A 17,711-nucleotide genomic window follows, 5' to 3' on the forward strand; every position below is an offset into this window, starting at 1 on the left:
ATTTATTGAGGTCTTCAATGCACTGGGCAAAATACTAAGAATTTCCTGAGTCATGTAAATGTCTCATAAGAACACAATGATGGATACTCTAATAATTTCCATTTTACAGATGAGGAATATGGAGTTCAGACAAGTTAGGTAATTTTCCCATAATTAAGTGGTAGAGCTGGAATTCAAACTCTGGTCATCTGACTTCACTCTCCCTGGTGGCCATAAAAATTCAGCACTCAGATTTCCTGCTGGGAGGATGATAGCTGAGGGACAGCCCCTGCCCCGGGCCCTCTGGATCCACCACAGCATTAGCACCACGGGGTGCTCCCAGCCAATGACTGAGGGTTACAAGTGCTGGCCCATTCCTGTGGGACACAGGACTCCTCTAACATGTGACTTTAAGGGAGGAACTCCCCATCAGCCTGACTAAAATTTCTTAGAACTGTGCTGTGGTTGGAGGTTCTTCTTACCCAATCCTCCTTCATTTCTCCACATTCACGGGTGTCAGAACTGCCTCAGGATCTAAAGGCTCTCCCTGTCTACTACTGCTTCCTCTCCTTTATCCTTCACAAGCACTTCCCCCAATAATTCTCTTGCACATCTAATGTCTTGGCATCAGTTTCTTAGAGGACCCAAAGAATACATTACCCGGGTCTTATTCTGAAGAGTAGCATCAACCTCCCTATCCTTGTCTGCTTACTCCAAGGGTCAAGCAAGAATTGCCAGGGAGGGCTTCTCTGGTGGCGCAGTGGTTGAGAGTCCGCCTGCCGATGCAGGGGGACATAGGTTCGTGCCCTGGTCTGGGAAGATCCCACATGCCACGGAGCGGCTGGGGCCGTGAGCCATGGCCGCTGAGCCTGCGCGTCCAGAGCCTGTGCTCTGCAACGGGAGAGGCCACAACAGTGAGAGGCCCGCGTAAAAAAAAAAGAATTGTCAGGGATATTTAGATTGATGGAACGTCTGTCTTTGAAAGGCTTTTGATGATTTCAAACTGTTACTTTCCTCATACCCACTCTATTTTCTCCTTCCTTTAATGGGAAACGTATATGATCTACAACTATGTCCAAACTTCTTAGATCTGAGAGACCACATAAACATTTGACTAAAGCTTGCAGACCCAGTGTGGGTATCGAGATAGGAAAGCCCACCAATAATGAGAAGAGCATTGCTGAAGGGTGTCTCAACGGGTTTACATGAACACGGTGCACAGGGTACCGAAGCACACTCCTCCAAGTGTTCTTGGAGTGTCCAAAACACTAACCACCAAGTGCTTTGAAATAATGAGAAAAAATAATTTAACAGTAAAATACTAGGAAGTGCAGTCCAACTCCCTCCTCTTATTGGAAAGTCCCAATGCACAATGGTGTATTAAAGGCCCCTAGAGACCCTATGGTAAGGAAACTGGTTTAAATCCCTACATTTATTTGACAGGAGATCTTTTTAACATACCACACAACTAGGAATCTGGTGTCTGTGCCCATAGACATGTTGGTTCCCCTGCCTTCCTCTCTTCCCAGATCTAGAGTCTTTCAATTTTCATCCTTTAGGTGTTTTGTTGCTTTTGTTTGTTTGTTTATCCTACTCTGTAAGAGTGGGAGGGAAAGCTGTTCTTGCAAATAGGAATTCCTCATTCAATAATTCAAAAAGCATTAATTGAGATCTTTATTCAAAATTCAGGGCTACACTTCATGGGAAGTGAACATGAACCTGGCCCCTGCCCACTTGTGGGACTTAGACCTGGAGGAGAAAATGTAAGGCATGCAAATAGCTGCTCCCGACTAGGACTCTAGTGTCGCCCTCTGAACTGTCAGGGAAGGTTTTGTGAGAGAAGTTGCCTTTGTGCTGGCTGACAAGTGTCATCTTCCTTCACGTCAATTATAGCTCCATTTAATTTTCAAAATGGCAGTGACTTTACTTTTTAATGATTATCAAGTAACGTGTATTAGTCACTTAGGGCTACCTTAAGGTACCACAAGCTGGGTGCCTTCAAACAACAGAAATTTATTTCCTCACAATTCTAGAAACTAGAAGTCAAGGTTGGTAGGGCAGTGCTCCCTGTGAAACTCGTAGGGGAGAACCCTTCTTTGCCTCCTCCTAGCTTCTGGCGGTGGCCACCAATCTTTGGTGTTTCTTGGTGTGCAGATGCAGCACTTTAGTCTCTCTCTCCATCATCAAATGTGTTCTCACCTCACATGGCTGTGTCTCTTCTTATAAGGATATTAGTTATATTGGATTAAGGGGCCACCCTACTTTGGTATGACCTCATCTTAACTAAGTACATCTGCTAATAAGGTCACATTTTGAGATACTGGGGGTTAAGAAATCAACACATCTTTTGGGGGGACACAATTCAACCCCTAACAATAAACCCATTATGAAATATTCAAATGATAATAGCAGAAAAGAACAAAGAAGAATGCAAAAGTCACTTGCAAAAAAAAAAAGTCACTTGCAAAGTTACCACTCAGACATAACTACTGTTAATATCTTTCCATTTTTCTTTGCATATACACATATAAAGCACAGCAATCATATTATACACACAACTTTGTTACTTCCTTTTCTCAAATTATATCCTGGACACCCTCCAAATCAATGAATATAAATATATCATCTATGTAATTGGTGCACAATAACTTACCTAATCAAGCCTGTACTGTGGTTGATGGCACTATTAAACTGTCCATTTCATAGTTTTGTCAAAGACAGAAAAATTCTTAAGCTTTTCTGTACTTACAGTTTTTATGTAATCATTTTGGCTTATCTATCATTATCTTTTTCCATCTCATTTTTCCTACCTTCCCCCATGCTCCCCCTTCCCCCCCAAAAAAAAGCAGCTTGAATTTCTTGCTCTAGAACAGAACAGAAATTTATATGTGTCTCTTCCACTCACAAGTCTCAGAAGGCTATTATTCTCTGTTTGACATTTTTTGTCAGTCGTTTCACAGTTGGCACAAGTCCTGGACTATTTTGGATATTGGAACACCGTACAAGGCAACCTTAAAGGCAAGAGAAAACTCTGTGACCTGAGACTAAAAGACCTAAAGTTGGCTAGTCAGATGATGACATTTACTCTCTGGATGCCCCCCACTCTTATGTGTTTAATTTGTGTAATCTAAAATACAACAAAACATTTTGTTTGGTTTTCCCACCTAACAACCCAGAGTAAGAAACATTTTTGAACTTAGACCATTGTCCTTTGAACCTAGTCCACAGGTTCTTAAACTCTAGTGTACAGACAAATCATCTGGGAACCTTATAAAAAGGCAGGTTCTGATTCAGTAGGTCTGAGTGAGACCTGAGTTACTCCTTTTCTAACTTCTCCGTGTTGACAACAATGCTGCTGGTCCCTGGACCACATTTTGGTAGCAAGACTCTAGTTGAGAGCACTGGTTAGGGAAAACCATCAACCCTGTATCTTAAGTTGGGTTGCCTGAATAACACACTGAGGTGGAGATTTGTGAGCAGGAGTCTTACTGGGTCAGACTCTTGGAATAACGAGAGTAAAGAAGTGAAGAAAGTAGGATTGGACAGATGGGAAGGCTGAGCTGTGATACGGTTGCCACATAGGCCTCAGCCCATCCCACAGGAAGTTCTGGAGCCGGGAGGCCCTTGAGTTGTCCTGAATTGAGGCAAGGGGCCAGGCCTGTGGACCCCCATATAAACCAGACACGGTAAGCACACTGCAGACCGCCCACAGGAGGCATCATCTGGGGTGGGGCAGCTCCTTTCTGTGAGAGCAGTTCTCACTTCTCACTGGGGACTTGGCTGTGAGCCATCTGTAGCCAACATTCCTGCGAGCAGGGAAAGCAAGCACCTCATCCCTGAAGGGGGATCTAGGTGAAGCATTGCTGTGTCCATTATTCCTGTGAGAGCTCCAGTGACCTGAGAAAATCATTGTATTATTTTCTATTTTAGTCAAGTCTGAATTTTAGACATTTCCCCAAATGTTTTGGTTTTTCAAATTGTGTCTGTGCGATGTGCCAGGCCTTGGAGGCAGTGATTTCAAGGACAATCACTTTAGATTTACAGAGAAACGCTCTGTATCTGACTTGAAAAGCTACCCGAGTCACCTTTTCCCAAACAGGGGTGCAAGAAGAAAATTTAGGGAAGCCCTTTGGCAGATACGTGATTTATGTCACGGTAAAGAGAGCTAAGTGAGATATCTAAAGAAAAAGATGGGGCTTCCCTGGTGGCGCAGTGGTTGAGAGTCCGCCTGCCGATGCAGGGGACACAGGTTCGTGCCCCGGTCCGGGAAGATCCCACATGCCGCGGAGCGACTAGGCCCGTGAGCCATGGCCGCTGAGCCTGTGCGTCCGGAGCCTGTGCTCCGTAACGGGAGAGGCCACAACAGTGAGAGGCCCGCGTACCGCAAAAAACAAAAACAACAAAACAAAAACAAAACAAACAAAAAAGAAAAAGATGTGTGCCATCTAGTGGCACTAACTAAAAGCAAAGTCTAGGTAATTCCCTGATGGTCCAGTAGTTAGGCCTCCATGCTGCCACTGCTGGGGGCCCAGGTTTGATCCCTGGTAGGGGAACTAAGATCCCGTAAGCCACGCAGCACAGCCAAAAATAAAAATGAAAATAAAATAATAAAAGCATAATCTAATGTTCAAGTAAAAGCGATTTCCCCTTACCCAGTCAAGGTACTCTATGGGCATTCAGTAGTAGTGTTCTACTTTCAGAGGCAGGTTGCGGGGGGTGGGGGGTTGCTGAAGTGAGATAAAATTAAAATGTCTAGGACTGGGTAGCATATGGAAAATGATAAAATTTGATCCATTCTTTATTCTACACTGGATAAATTCCAAATGGATCAGAGATCTAAATATTTTAAAAGAAAGAAACAAACCTGGCATTTAAAAACTGGCATTTTTAAAAAAAAGAATAAGTGAATTATTTTGTAACTTAGGAGTGGAGAAAACATTCCTATCATTCAGAGTCTCAGTGAGGGACGAGGCTGATTATTTTAACTATAATTTAAACAAGCAAAGCAGAAAGTCCAATAAAGGTTAGTTTTTAAAGGTGCAACCCATATCACATAGGGCTAATATATAAAAAGTTTCTAAATTTTTTTTAAAAAAAAGAAGGCCATCTTGATGGAAAATAGGTAATAGATAGACAAGTCAAATAAAAAGAAAATTCAGATAAAAAGAAACATGAAAAGGTTGATTCACTTATTTCAGTTTGTATTCCACTCAGTGGTTGCTTTTAAACTTTATTTTGTATTTTAAACATGTTAACCATTTACATGACTCCAAGGTCAAACTATAAAACAAGATACATTCAGAAATCTAGCTTCCATTCCTGCTCTCTCCCTCCCCTTGCTCTTCCCCTATTGGTTCTCATTTTTAGTAGATTTTGATTTACGTTTCCTTTTTTTTTTTTTTTTTTTTTGGCTGCACCATGCAGCATGTGGGATCACGTGGGATCTTAGTTCCCTGACCAGGGATCAAACCTCTGGCCCCTGCTGTGGAAGCGTGGAGTCTTAATCACTGGACTGCCAGGGAAGTCCCCTCCATTGTTTATTTTTAAAAATGTAAGCAAGTTTACATTTGTGTATGTATTTCTACCCCTTCTTACATACATACTGCACATGGTCTTCCGTGCCTTACTTTTTCCACTTCATAGCTCTATATCTTCCATATTCCTTAACAGATTCATCCTCGCACTTCATTATATGCATTCATTTTATTCATGCACCATTCAAAAAGATGCTCCATCTCATTCATAAAAAGATAAATGCAAAACTATACTAAGATACCATTTCTCACCTATCATATTAGCAAAAATCTAGGAGTTTGACAATCCATTCTATGGGAGAGGATGTGGGGAAATAGGAACTCACATATTACTAGTATGAATACAAAATCACACCACTTCTATGAAGGTGAATTTGGGAATAATAAAGAAAATAACGTTCTTTTACTTTCTAACCTAGTAATCCCATTTGTCCCAATCTATGCCAAAGATCCATTAGCAAGTAACTTTTTGTGATAGCAAAGACTGGAAATAGCCCATGTATCCATCAGTATAGGTCTGGTTGATTAAACTATGGTACATCCATAATAACCAAAGAGAAGATGTATGTCCAGTTCACTTAAAACACAATATTTTGTCTGTACATTTCCAATGGGATATAATGTGAAGGAAAAAAAACACACAAATTTAAACTTCATTCAGCAGTCTTACGTTAGGAATATTGCTATTCCTGTTCTGTTTTATATATATATATATATATATATATATATATATATATATATATGTATGTATATGTGTGTATATATTTATATACATGGATAAAGCAAATAATTATGTTAATATCATTAACTAGTATTTTCATCTTAAGAGAAAGGACAAAACACAAAATCAAAGAGCTCAGTTTTAAAAAAGCATTAAGACATAGTTAGAAAAATTAATATTAAGAGACATAGGGGGTCCTAAAGCCCAAAACAATGTGAAGTTTGGGGACGGGAGGAGGCTAAAGATAACATAAGTAATTTTTTATAGTTGTGTCTGAAGCAAGAAGAAAAGAGGAGAAATGGGTTCAGCATAGCCTCTGATGTACTGGTTCCTGTTAAAACTGATGGCTTTTTCTGCAGTGCCTTTGTCTCCTAAATGCTGGTCCCAGTCCACCACCCCACCTTCACATTTTACTAAGTTAATTTCTCCTGATTCTTCAGATCAGTCAATTGGTACACTGCCCCTCCCCCATCAAGGATCTTTCATCGTACCCTGTCATGGAATAATATTCCTTTCCTAGTGCACGCCTCTCAGTTAATAATTATGCCCCCATTCATATAGTTACTTGGTTGATATTCTTCCCTGCTCCCTTCGAGGGCCAAAATTGTGTCTGGTTTTGTTCATCATCTTATACCAAACTGCATAATAGGGGCTCAATAAACAACTGTTAAAGCAAAATGTTTAACTTCCATTTTGTTCCCACTTCTTCAGAGAATCCTCTTTAGATTGGGAAGGGTAGCACACCTAAGGACCTGAACTCCAAAAGGAGCAAGATGGTTCTAAGAAAACTGTTTTCCACTTAAATCCGTTCCTGTCCACAAATATGCATTTGGCCCCTGGCACAGTTAGGTAATAGGCACACAAGTGGATAATGCAGATAAAGTTCTGTTGATACTCTTACCAAGTTTACATGGGAGTGAGGCAAGGGTGGTAGTAAATGTATGCTGTATTGTCTGTAGTATTTGAGTCCGTCTCCAGCCCTAAACAAATTACATCGCCCCAAAACAAAACACCCTGATGGGACTGCTGATGTTTGAGAATGGAAAAGCAGCCCGGGAACTAGGGCCTAGTACGTGCAACCTTGTCTGTCTACAAGATAAGCAAGGTTTCTGCACTGTGTGGGCCCGGAGCCAGGCTCCTCCCTGGTGTCCTAAATCCATATCCCACCAAATGAAGCTTCTGCAGCTGCCGCCTTCCGCGGACTTCGCATTCCTCCCGCACTCTATACTCTCTCATGACGGGTTTTCTTTGTTGTATTTAACTACCTAAGAGCTAAGATTTGGTCGTCACCATCAGCCCCCCCCCCCCCCCCCGCCAAGTATGGACCAGTTCCCATAGCCGAAGTTCCCACCAAACGCCCCAGCTGAGGGTTACTAAAATCAGCGTTTGTGAATTCTGACCCAAATTGTCTCCCCTCCGGTTCCGTAGAACAGGTTTCTCTGTAAAAGGGCCTTCAGCCTCGGCCAAGTTTTGAAAAAAATGAGAATGAGGTGTCTATTACATATCCCCGAATATATTGTCTCAGGCGCAGGCCGGGTGTTTTAAAATACACGATAAAAAGTATTTTCCTCCAAAATATGGCTAAGAAGGAGCAAATGTAACTGTCTTTTCTTGTTTCTTAGTTTTACCCGCCACACCTTTCGTGGTCCCGCCCCTTTGCCCGTAACTCACTAGATAGGCAGTTCCTGGCCACCTTCCGGGGTCCTGATTTTGAAAAGAGGAGCGGGCCAATCAGAGTGTGGAACGTTTTTTGGCGCTGCCGTTTGAGGCTGGACTGGAACAGAAGGTGGGCCGGTTGCGGTGGCTCCGGTTGTCTGTCGAGGCGGTGGGGCGGAGGCATGAGGAGGGACACTTGACTTCAGTGAGCACACCCGGATGTGCTGGCCGGGGGCGGCAGGCAGGTTGATGGAGGAGGGAGGGAGCAGCCTGTGAAACGGCGTGACGGCGGCCACCAGCCCGGGCGGGGACCGGGACTGGAGGAGCCCCCTGAACAGCCGGCTGGTCCGGCGACTGGGCTAGGGTGGGGGACTCGGGGCCTCAGGGACTAACGCCCAGCTGAGTCTGCGGGGGGGAGGGGGCAGGAGGGGTGAAGAGAAGGGTTGTCTTTACAGTTCGGAGAGAGACGAGGGCAAAGGGAGGTTTGGAGGAAGGTGGCCTGAAATAATGAGAAGCTGGTAACGGGCGTGGTACAAGGAACCGAAAGGATCTGGAAGAAAGAAGGGAGGTCTGTTTAAGTAGTTGAAAGGATTAAGTGACTAGAAGGAATGCCAGTGTAAGTGAAGGAAACGTGAGGTGTGGCTAGGTCAAAGGGCTAAGAGAAGACGGTCGGTGGAGCAAGGAAAAAGCCGTGGAAGTGGCTGGGGTCCGGGGCCGGAAGAGTGCCAGACGTGGCCGGAAGGCAGCGGAGCTGAGCGCAAAACTGAGAGTGTTTGGAAATTGGAAGACTTGGTGGCGAAAGAGGGTCAGGACTCAGATCCCACCTCGGAGAGTGGGCGACGTGTCCGGGATGTGGGATCAGAGGCTGGTGCGGTTGGCCGTTGTACAACAGCTTCGGGCTGTTTATGGCATTAAGGTCAAGGGTGGCCGTGGGCAGTGCGATCGCAGGAGACAGGAGACAGCAGCCACGGAAATCGTGGTAAGTTCTGGGGAAAGAGGTTTAGGTTAAGAAAGGAGGAGGGGGGCGTATTCCCTACCATCAGTTATTACCAGGTCATGCTAAAATGTTCATTCTGTATGGATCCAAAAGAGAATATGTTTAAGTGTGTCAACTTCAGCAACACTGACATTTTGATCTAGATAATTCTTTGGGGGGCATTGGGGTTAGCTGTTCTGTGCATTATAGGATGTTTAGCAGCATCTCTGGCTTCTATGCTCTAGATGCGCGTAGCGTGTCCCAGTTGTGACAAATAAAAATGTCTCCAGATACTGCTAAGTTATTGTAAGTATTTTGAACAAGTTGCACGTGGGAAGGGAGACAAACACTACCCCACCACCACTGTTTAAGTAATATTTGGAGAGGAACAAGGGGTACCAGTACCTTTTTTAAATGACTCAGTAGATGAGGTGTGACAGTATTAGGAATAGGCTTTAGATAATAACTTTATATTCACCTATTTGAAAAGAACATGCTTGCTGCTTGGCTATATCATATTTTTGAGACATAAAGGTTTTTTTTTTTTTAATGAGTAAATTGAGAAACCACAGTGGAATGATTCAGAAGCTGTTGATTTTTGGTTGGTTGAGGTTAGGGGATTTCGAATGAGATTTTAATATCTACAGAATCATCAAGAATTTCATTGTGAAAAATAAGTTGAATATAAAGCATTTTATTTTAGATTTACTTGCCTAATTATATGGTGCTTTCTAAATACTTACAGATGAAAACTAAAAATTAATTTTCAAAACTCTTAACAGTTTATAGTTTCTGAAAGAAAATAAGTACTTGGAGAAGAAAACTGACAAATAATTTATATTCCTCTTAACAGCTTATAAGTTCTGGAGAAATTATTTTTGTTGTTTGCAACTTATTGGCAACGTATTTGTTTATATTTAAAAACAAAGTGGTTTCTTCTGATTGTAAAACTGGCTTTCCAAGATCTCAAATATAGTAGGTTTTGTACGTATATGAAAGAATTTGTATGCAGATTTTTTTCTTACCCCTCAAGAAAAACTGACACTTGGCCTTTAGAGTCAGATAGACCTGAGTTTGATTCCTGCTCTACCCCTACCTGGGGTGTGATCTTGGGCTGCTTGTCCTAAGCTTTAGTTTCCTACTCTATAAAATGGGAATGGTATCTCTCGTTGAGTTGTTTAGGGGATTTAAAAAAATTATAAGATCTGTAGATGAGACTAGCACACAATGCCTGTCATGTGCCACTTATTCAGCTAGTTGTTATGATAATCAGAGGTCCTCATCCTAATTGGTAGTCATGCTAGAAACCCTAATAAAAATACTCTAATAGAGAAACACAGAAGATCATTGTGTTAACACGAACGAGATCTAACATGTTAGGTAATTATTTGAATACTAGATTTCTTTGGCTCTTTGGTGTTTGTTATGTTATCTAATGATAGTTTTGAGCTCTTTAAGAAACGTGCTAGACATCTTTTTAAAGATGATGATGTAAGTGATGTTCTAATACATAAAATTTTAAAAGCATGTTATTAGTTTTATTTTATGAGATTAAATTATAGCACTTACTTGTGAAGCCAGTTATTGAGCATAATGAGACTTGAAAAAAAAAAAACCTGAATTCTGGTTATGTAAGACATTTGTAAACTTACAATCAGCTTCAGCATCTGATTTATTTTTGCATTTTGTTTGGTTGCACAGTATCAAGAAAATTCTGATTTACCCAAATAAGGGGTTGCCCATACTAACTTTTTTTTTTAATTTAATTTTTTTTTTTGGCTGCACCATGCGGCATGTGGGATCTTGGTTCCCCAACCTGAGATGGAACCTTGCCCCCTGCAGTGAAAGCACGGAGTCTTAACTACTGGACCATCAGGGAAGTCCCCCTCACTTTTTTTTTTTTAAATAGCTCACCTTGAAATGATAATTGTAACAGCAACAAATATTCTTTGAATGTTTGCTTTGTCATACACTGATGTTTTACATCTTTTAATTCATTGAATTCTCTCTGCAACTCTATGACTTAGGACCTATATAAGGATACTGAGGCACAGAGAATGATCATTTAATCCAGGTCACTCAGCTAATAAGTGGAAGAGCCAGGCTTTAAAACTTGGCAGTCCTGCCTCTAGGAGCCTGCTCACTTAAGCACTATGCTACACAGTCTTTTCTATATTCATCAATTAAATTGAGCCAGCTACTTGAAAAAGGACTAGTAAGATTTTGTCAAATCATTAAGAATGCTGAATGATTTTGGCCGCACCATGGTTTGCGGGATCTTAGTTCCCCGACCAGGGATGGAACCCAGGCTCACAGCAGTGAAAGCGTGGAGTCCTAACCAGTGGAACGCCAGGGAATTCCCTGAATGATTTCTTATAAATAACAGGTTAAATAAGGTGCTCTTACAACACAAGTGCTTCAAGAGCATTCATGGAGAGCAGATGTATCTAAACTAAATTAACATGAGTGATTAGGTATGCCCACTTAATCTAATTTCATATAAGCAGACATATACAGCCTTGACATTTTTTTTAAATTAGTTTATTTATTTTTGGCTGTGTTGGGTCTTTGTTGCTGGACGCGGGCTTTCTCTAGTTGCGGCAAGAAGGGGCTCCTTTTCGCTGCGGTGCACAGGCTTCTCATTGCGGTGGCTTCTCTTGTTGCAGAGCACGGGCTCTAGGCGCTCGGGCTTCAGTAGTTGTGGCACACGGGCTCAGTAGTTGTGGCTCGTGGGCTCTAGAGCACAGGCTCAGTAGCTGTGGCGCACAGGCTTAGTTGCTCCACTCGCGGGCATGTGGGATTTTCCCGGACCAGGGCCCGAACCCATGTCCCCTTCATTGGCAGGCGGATTCTTAACCACTGAGCCACCAGGGAAATCACTTGAATTTACTTTTAAGTCCAAGACAAAGCTACAACCTTCTTAATCAGTGACTCGTTTTTAAGAAGTTTGAATATATGCCCAAAGATAGTGGCAGATTCTTTATTCAGAGGTGTGCACAAACACTCAAGTTAACCAACATACAAATGTGCTCTTGGGATCTTTAAATGTATTAAAATTTGAGTGCGAGTAATACATTCAACCCTGACTTTTTAAAATTGGTTTTGAAAGTACGACGTGAAATTTAAATTGTTTGCAGAATCCCTTCCTTGGATACCTCAGAACAGTTTGATTAGTACTCTCCCATAGAGCGTGGAAAAGATATCAGGTCTAAAAGGAACCACCCTGATATAATTTTAGGAAGTACTCACTGAGTGACAGGAATTACTGTTATAGGCCAATTTGGCCTTTTGTTCAAGTTAGTATTTATAAGGTGACCAACAGAAAGTTTAAGGTCAGTATTTATATAGTTACTAAAGGAGCTTGTAGTATTTTCCAGAAATGTTAGCATATTGGGCCAAATTCTGTTTAAGAATTTCCTTACTGAACACTAAATGGATTGATTTTCTGTTGTGGGATTGGAAACTGAGGGAATTTGCTGCGTTGCTTAAGGGCAATGACTCTATCTTGACCATTTTTGTACTCCCAGCACCTAGCATAAAATCTAGTATAAAGTAGTTATTTTTTAACAAATATACTTGATGTAATTGTTTTCTGTGTCTTGACCAGTAGTTTATTTCTGCTATCTTGTTTTATTTTGTGATGTTTTTAATTTGCCTAATGTTTAAGAAAACTTATATTGAGCCTAATATTTGTGTTAGAGTAACTGACTTTGTCATTTTAGGGTAAAATATTTGGAGTACCTTTTAATGCATTGCCCCAGTCTGTTGTTCCAGAATATGGACATATTCCAAGGTGAGCAAACTTTGAAGTGAAGAGTAAATGTTTCAAACTGGTATTGGAATGTTTAACAATAAATAGCTGAATGATGCACACAATTAGTTGGAACTAGCAAATGATTTTATTTCTCATTAACTAATGTTAGAAGTTGTTTTTTAAACTTTTGCATATTTTAACTTTTTAATTTATACTCATTTTCAGGATTGAATTTTAAGGTTTAGTGATGAATAAATGTTAGAAAGCAAATTATTTTTGTTCTATTAAGGCAGAGTTTTCCATTCTGTACCGATTTTTTCATTGCTGTTTTTTGTGTGTGTGTGTGTGTGTGTGTTACGCGAGCCTCTCACTGTTGTGGCCTCTCCTGTTGCGGAGCACAGGCTCCGGACGCGCAGGCTCAGCGGCCATGGCTCATGGGCCTAGCCGCTCCGCGGCATGTGGGAGCTTCCCGGACCGGGGCACGAACCTGTGTCCCCCGTATCGGCAGGCGGACTCTCAATCACTGCGCCACCAGCGAAGCCCTCATTGCTGTTTTGATGATACTCAGTAATATACTGAACTACCAATTCATTTATAATTTAAATATTTTTTGTCTTAGAAATGTTGGACAAAAGGATATTTAACTATTGGAGTATTTGTGAATATAAATTATTTAACACTTGAGCTTTTCTGTATCACTATTTGTAAATAACCTTTAGGACTAACTGCATCAGAAGTTGCTAGGGAAGTTTACGGCTTAAGAAAATAGTTAAAAAATGCGTAGTAGAAAGATACTACCTTAGCTCTTACTAATTCATTTCCCCTCTATCCAAAGTAAGGTTCATTCTGGCTACTCTATTCTAATAACTTAGGTTTTTAATTGGTGCATTGTCCAAAAGTATTTGTTGAACACCTTGCTGCCTTAGAACAATTTTCCCTCACTCACCCTATAGATACAGATTCACGATCTTCATGAGGTAACCACTTACTATTTTGCTTTTTAAATGGCCTATGAAAGGTTTCTTTTTAATGATGATTTTCAACGTTTAGAATTGCAGTCATATCTCTAGTAATAATGACTAAATCTTTTTTTTTTTTTTTTTTTTTTTTTTGTGGTACACGGGCCTCTCACTGTTGTGGCCTCTCCCGTTGCGGAGCACAGGCTCCGCGGCCATGGCTCACGGGCCCAGCCGCTCCGCGGCACGTGGGATCTTCCCGGACCGGGGCACGAACCCATGTCCCCTGCATCGGCAGGCAGACTCTCAACCACTGCGCCACCGGGGAAGCCCTAAATCTTTGTTATAGTTTCTTTGTCTGCTTTTTTAAAAAGAAAGTTTGTCAGTTACTCTGCAACATTCAGCCACTATGCACCAGTACAATGCTTTCATTTGCTTGCAGCTGACATCCATTCAAATTTTTTGTTACCAGCTGTTACCTAAGCATCTAAAGCCAATATTGATTGTTAAAAATTATTCAGTATAAAGAAATTGAGCACACACCTCTAAATGTGAGAAGGATTGTAAGGACTGGGATGGATATATCTGACTTTCTGACAGGTAATGTTGGTGAGAAAAAAAAAAAAAGCCTTGCCTTATTTTTGGGCAAATGTAGTTGATGGTAGATTTTTTAAGCTATGTGTGCTGTGCAAGATCACCTGTGGAGAGAGAATAGGTAAAGAAATGGAGAAGGCCTTAGAGCCCTGGGTGATCCTAGGATGGAGAAGTCTGGCAGAAAAAGAGGAGCCAGAAAAGAAGTTTGAGAAAGAGCAGTCAGGGAGACAGCAGAAATTCCAAAAGTGTAGTGAAGAGTATTTTCAAGATCATCACGGAGTGGTCGAGTGTATCAACTGCTGGTAGGACAAGCAAGATAAAGACAGTGAGTTGACCATGGATTTGGCAAGGCGGAGGCCATTAGTGATCTTGATGGAGTAATGGGGATGATTGCAGAGGGTTGAGCAAAGACTGGGATACGAAGAAGTGAAGGCAGTAAAAAAAGACAGATCTTGTGCTCTGAGCAGAAGCAGAGAAATGGATTAAGATTGGCAAGGCTCAAGGATTGAGCAGGCTCACTGAAGTTGTCATGGGTAAAAAGATGGGCCTTAGAGAAGAATTTAGGAAGCAAGAAGGAAAACTAAAAGTAACCTTCTATCACAGAGATTAAAGGGATTTGTAGCATCAGAGCTGAAAGGGGTGTAGTCTCTGGCAAGAGAATAGGATTTAGTGAGATGTGTGTCTTACCACCTAAAAAGAGTTCTCTCTTTCAGTTTTCTTGTTGATGCTTGCACATCTTTAGAAGAACATATTCATACAGAAGGGCTTTTTAGGAAATCAGGATCTGTTATTCGTCTAAAAGCACTAAAGGTAAGCATATTCTTGAACTATAATTTTTCATTTGTACCACTTTTTAATTTGGTTTTTAGGATTGAAATATTTAGAACTATTACATGAATTATGGACAGAAATTGAGTTTGCAGATAGCTTTTTTTCATGGCAGAACCCTTTTTCTTTTTTCCAAAACGTATATCATTTATATAATGTTTTTTTTTAATTGAGGTATAATTGACAAATACATTTAAGGTGTACAACCTGATGTTTTGATATATGTATATGTTGTGAAATGATTGTCACAATCAAGCTATTTATATAATGCTTTAAAAGTTTACAGAGTACTTTCAAATTCATGGTACTTGTTCCTATAATGTACTATATGAAATAAAATTTTTTTTAATTTTGTTTTATCACTTCTAAAGAGAAGTGATAAATACTGAAACAAGAGTTAAGAGAAATTTATTAAAGAAAGCTCTTTAGAGTATAAGAAAGGATACTTTATTTGTATTAAACCCTTAAGCCCCTGAACGCTCAAGATTGTTGTATTTTTTTCAGAATAAACTGGATCATGGTGAAAGATGCCTGTCTTCTGCACCTCCTTGTGATATTGCAGGGCTTCTTAAGCAGTTTTTTAGGGAACTGCCAGAGCCCTTTCTCCCAGCTGATTTGCATGAAGCACTTTTCAAAGCTCAACAATTAAGAACTGAGGAGAAGAATAAAGCTACATTGTTGCTTTCCTGTCTTATGGCTGACCACACAATTGATATATTAAGATACTTCTTTAACTTTCTTAGGAAAGTTTCTCTTAGGTGAGTAGTAATTAAAAGTTTTGGGAGATGGTAGTTTAATTTCTCAACTAGCTAGATTTACCCTTATGATAAGAAATTAAATTTGATTTGGCATGGAAATTTTTCTTAAAAATATTATATTTTTCCTTACTATAAGAGGTATACCCTGTATAATTTTAAAAGACAATATACCAAATATATTTCCTTGCTGTCTTAGGGTTGTCATGGTGAATGTCTTAATGGCTTATTGGTGTTTATAGGCTTCTTAGTCCATTGAATGGCTTCAGATTATTGTGTTTCTAAAATATTTGCGATTTGCTTTTCAAATTTGTCCCTTCTCCCTGCTGTCCATTGAGCCTGCTTGTTTTAGACATACTTGCTGCCTTCAGTACTTTGAATTTTCTGTGTGTGGGTTTGAAAAATCAAAGAAATGTGTTCAATTTGTGTGGAAAAACAAAGCGTGAACTCTATGGTAGCAATGTTTTTATGACATATATTTAAGCACAGAGAGGCTGTGTATTTCTGGTTCTGTCTTATTTCAAGCCAGTCATGTAGATGGGTAGATGAAGGGTAACTATATCTTGATTTGTGTTTAACTGATAAAATAAGAGGTCTTCAAAATGTGCCCAATATGTTATTTTAACACTGTATTTTTATCTTTAGCTCTATCTCATAAAACCTTTTTTCCTTTAAGGTGCCGTGAGAAATAAGATGGATAGTAGCAATCTTGCTGTGATATTTGCACCAAATCTTCTTCAGACAAGTGAAGGGCATGAGAAGATGTCTGCTAACACAGAAAAAAAGCTACGATTACAGGCTGCAGTAGTACAAACTCTTATTGATTATGCATCAGATATTGGTAAGATGTAGTTGCATATTAAATAATGGGATTTGTTTAAATGAGGGAGATCCCAGCTTTTTCTAAATGAACTATGAAGACAACTGTTAGAAAGTGGCTATGCACTATTAAAATGTTTTGAGGGGGAGTAGAGGAAAAATCTTAATTGTGAACATTTTCGTTTAGGGCATGTTCCAGATTTTATCCTAGAAAAGATACCAGTTATGTTGGGTATTGATGATCTCTCTGCTACTCCATCACTAGAAGGCTTTGAAGAAGGTGATTATGAAACTCCTGGTGACTATAAGAGAAAGCGAAGACAAAGTGTAGGAGGTAAGCGGTCGTGGCAGTCCTGTTTGTGGACGTACAGCAGTTTGCTTTTGCCTGAAATGTGTTTGAACATAAAAAAGCATAAGCTATGGTGTATGCCTTTTTGGTGCTTACAGCATAGTTGGGGAGGTATGACATGCTTGTGAAAAATAAAAATGACAATATAATCTAATATTATGTGCTAGATATTTAGCACAAACATAAACTGCATTCCAGGGAGAAAAGTTCCCTGGTTGTAATGACCAGGGACACTATAAAAAGAAAGTTAAACTGAACCTTTTTGAAGAATGGGTAGAATCTAGGAGAATTGGGTGGAGGGTCAGAATATTTGTATCCTATTAGAGAATGCTATGAAGAAAGATTTGTGTAAGCTAGAAGTAATCTATGTCTGTGTCTGTAAGGTAGAAGTAATCTAAGTCTGCATGACTTGAGTGGCTCATCCTAGGGATTAGGATGGTATTATGATAAGCTTGAATTCACACTAAAGAATTAGAACATTAAACTGGGTATTGGAGAACCATTGAAGGTTTGGAGAGAGGCATAACATGATTACACTATCTTAGAAAATCATCTGGTTTGGAGAATTGAGACTTGGAGGTAGTGAGAATAGTCAGAAATGTGTGGCAATAGTCCATGTGTGAGATCATGACTTGAAACAATAATATGAATTAGCAGTATGAACTAAATAATGAAGGAAACATTACCAAGGAAGAATCAAAAAGAACCAAAGTTTCCTCATGGTGGAATCAATCATGAGACTTCTTAATCTTCTTGATCCAGAAGACAGGCTATTCCTCCAGTTGCCTTA

The 17,711-nt window shown here is 40.2% G+C and overlaps 1 protein-coding gene across 1 annotated transcript in view; it reads left to right on the forward strand.

The window, feature by feature from the left end:
• The first annotated feature begins 8,012 nt into the window (after positions 1-8,012).
• LOC309803631 (rho GTPase-activating protein 11A-like) overlaps positions 8,013-17,711 on the forward strand; it is a 26,743-nt gene continuing 17,044 nt past the window's right edge. The window contains 7 exon segments of the mRNA XM_082620140.1: positions 8,013-8,869; positions 12,589-12,659; positions 14,884-14,980; positions 15,503-15,756; positions 16,430-16,439; positions 16,441-16,594; positions 16,760-16,906. Of these exon segments, the coding sequence (XP_082476266.1) occupies positions 8,741-8,869; positions 12,589-12,659; positions 14,884-14,980; positions 15,503-15,756; positions 16,430-16,439; positions 16,441-16,594; positions 16,760-16,906 (862 nt within the window). The 5' untranslated portion in view covers positions 8,013-8,740.

Source organism: Mesoplodon mirus, assembly GCF_964341445.2.
Source record: "Mesoplodon mirus genome assembly, chromosome: 4".
NCBI classification, from domain to species: domain Eukaryota; kingdom Metazoa; phylum Chordata; class Mammalia; order Artiodactyla; family Ziphiidae; genus Mesoplodon; species Mesoplodon mirus.